Genomic DNA, 3,076 nt, shown 5'->3' with positions numbered 1-3,076 from the left:
AAGTAATATATTTTCAACAATTCCTTTCTTTATTAAATAATTTCTTGAAATTTTTTCAAAACACTTGATTTTAATTTTATGTGAGTCATTATATGTTACTTTATTTAATTTTATTTTTTTTTATGCTACTTTATCATTTCCTCGCAAAAACAATTATATAGTTAATTACAGTTATATGTTTATGTCTATAAATAAATATTTTCTTCATTAGCTTTATACGTTAAAATTTAATTTTTCACAGGAATTATAAAATCTACAAAAGTCAAAAAATGCACTTATAAAGATCACCTCAGATTCTTCGACATACTCAATGTCATTCTCTTCGGCGCTCTTTGTTACTTTTACGAATCGACCTTGTTCGGGACTGCAGGTGATATCGCAAATCAATCGAAACATATTTTTTATGCAGGTCGTGCATCTGCTGAAAATACTCGCGGCAAGATTCATACTTCCATCCATCGTACTGATTTGCTCGGCCGAGCAGCATGTTTCTGGCGATTCTACTGGAGTTGTCACATTCCAATTAGCACGTGAGCGTTAATTTTTAATCGCGGAAGCGCAAAAATGTTGCTTGGCGATTTTCAATCGTTTCTTCAATGCAAAAGAATTCCTTAAATGAATAATCAAGATACAAACCATCGTTTTCGAAAAAATGCGGACATCTCTTTTGCAGAATTGCTTCGGCCTCCGTGTTGTTGATCGGTTGGGCCGTAATATTTTTTGCCACACAAGGCCGCGGAGGTATCAAATCTGATATTTGACCATACCAGGCACAATACTGCTCTTCCGCCGAGATCAAAACGATACATAAAGCGAACAGGAGACTGAACACTTCCGGTCGTTTCATTTCGCGAGTACAATCAAGGATCGTTATTGATCGAGAGATTTATTCTGAAAAGGATACTCGGTTCCCCAATAACAAGTCGATATTTCGTGACAAAACAACGAGAATTGGACTCGCAGTTTCTCGGGGATGTTATTTATTATGTTACACACGTCTATCATGCGATAGAGACACTTAATAAATGCTATCTCTCAACAATGCACTTTTTCAAATAAATCTTCATCTAGCTTGTATCTTCTCTTGCCTATATACAGTAAATCTTTTAAATTCGATTATATTAATCGTTTTAGCATAACAAATAGTGCGATTTCTTTGTTGTAATTTCGCTCGATTCTAACTTCGAACATCATTCACACGCGCGTTTCGTAGAAGATATATCACAATAAATATATAAACACATTACAAAATAATCTATGTAGTTTTATATTAATCACTATAATAGCTGCCTGCGAATAGCATACGATCTCGTTTACTTTTCTTCACAAATACGTTATACTTCTTGACACTTCGTAGATTTATTTGCAATCAATTTCTCGAAGTGTTGGTTATATTAATTCCGAAATATTTAAAGTTCATTGACGATGCGACAAAAAAAAGTAATTTATCGTTTGTATCACGAGATAATTATTTCGAGCCGTCACTATTCGCTCCCGGAGATCGAATAAACGACTATCCGGAATGATCGACAAACATACCAAAGAAAATCAATCATATCGGGCCATCTGATGTCCAATGGCTTATCGTACAGGTGAGAATTTGAAGAGTTCTCTTATCGATGGCGAAACGTAGTTTAGACGATAGGTATGAGATGTTGTGAGATCCTTTCAGTCATTTAATCAGGATTGAAATTAGAGAAATAGATACTGAGAAAATTTATCAAAATAGAACGTAACATACACATAATGTTCTTTCATACAAGTATTCTGTTACATATTTCAGAAATATATAGGATGTTTCAGGATTAAACGTTTTAATTTAAAATATACGAAAATTTTAATCCCAAAATAAGTCAACAAGTTTTTCTAAAAATATGTCCGCAAATGACTTTGTTTAAAAGATATTGATATCTTTCTTGATCTATTGAACACTTCCTTACTTATTTCCTAAATTTTTATATCTTAAATTATATTATTTTAAAAGACGTTTAATTATAAAATATTCATCCATTTTATTCCAAATTAGGCTAATATTAAAATCTTTGCGAGATTAAGATATATTTTTTTAAACACTCGAGAAATAAAGTAAAATTTCTCAATATATGTAGAAGATTTATGTAAGAGTTGCTTCTTGTATTTAATCAGCTTAATCATTTAGTTTACTCACCTGCAGTATTCTTACTAATCACAATTCAATCAGGGATTATCGAACACCTGCGTGCTATCGATATCTCATGGTTTATATTAAACAATGAGATAAAGTTTTTTTATATCTATTTGCACGTGTTGAGTAATGTTTGCGTCGAGAAACGAGACGGAGCAAAATATTGTAATGCATGCGGGAAGTATCTGAATTTTATCGACTCTTAAAAATTTTTCTCTTATTTTTTATTTGACAAAAAACGCGATTTATCAAGAAAAATTTAATATTTGTGAATTTAATTTTTAATGGATACTTGAAAAATATGTTTGCAATAATAATAATAATATAGCTTCATACAGCACGAAACGAATTAAATTTCCTTACAATGTTAATTGATAATTTGCTCGTGCATTTAAGTTATTCCAATGAATTAATTGATAATTGATAATAAATTGCATAGATAATGTCAGTGCGATAATTTCATACGAAACAATAGGAAATTCCGAAACGTCATTTGCATGTATTTGTCGTCGATAATGAAGGCAACAGAAAAAAAGAGGGTGAAAAATAAAGAAAGCGAGACGCGATCGCTTCCATAATGAATAATCATATTTTAATGGCTCAATGATTGTACAAATGGATCACTCTTAAACGTCTCCGCATACAACTGAGAAACAATAACAACAAATATAGCAATCATCGTAATCATAATATACATATTCATTATTAACGTATACCGTTTACGTAATAAGTAAGAAAACGTAAAGGGTTTTTCTTTTTTTATACTCTCTTGCTTACCATATATTTCCGCTCGCATACATACAATATTTAATCTTATTCTTGGTTCTCTCAAATCGTTTTACGATTTCACAATGCAAGGAAGAGATTCTTCTCTCACTCTCTCTCTCTCTCTCTCTCTCTCCCTCTCTCTCT

General features: G+C 31.6%; 1 protein-coding gene across 1 annotated transcript in view; it reads right to left on the bottom strand.

The window, feature by feature from the left end:
* The window catches only part of LOC115235361 (NPC intracellular cholesterol transporter 1 homolog 1b-like), an 11,598-nt gene extending 8,528 nt beyond the window's left edge, over positions 1-3,070 (bottom strand). The window contains exons 1-2 of the mRNA XM_029807082.1: positions 637-3,070; positions 289-503 (exon numbers count right to left, since the gene is read on the bottom strand). Of these exons, the coding sequence (XP_029662942.1) occupies positions 289-503; positions 637-847 (426 nt within the window). The 5' untranslated portion in view covers positions 848-3,070. The remainder of the gene's footprint in view (positions 1-288; positions 504-636) is intronic.
* Positions 3,071-3,076: the final 6 nt, after the last annotated feature.

Source organism: Formica exsecta, unplaced genomic scaffold, assembly GCF_003651465.1.
Source record: "Formica exsecta isolate Colony F162 unplaced genomic scaffold, ASM365146v1 scaffold218, whole genome shotgun sequence".
NCBI lineage: Eukaryota > Metazoa > Arthropoda > Insecta > Hymenoptera > Formicidae > Formica > Formica exsecta.
This window is presented reverse-complemented; position numbering and strand designations above follow the sequence as displayed.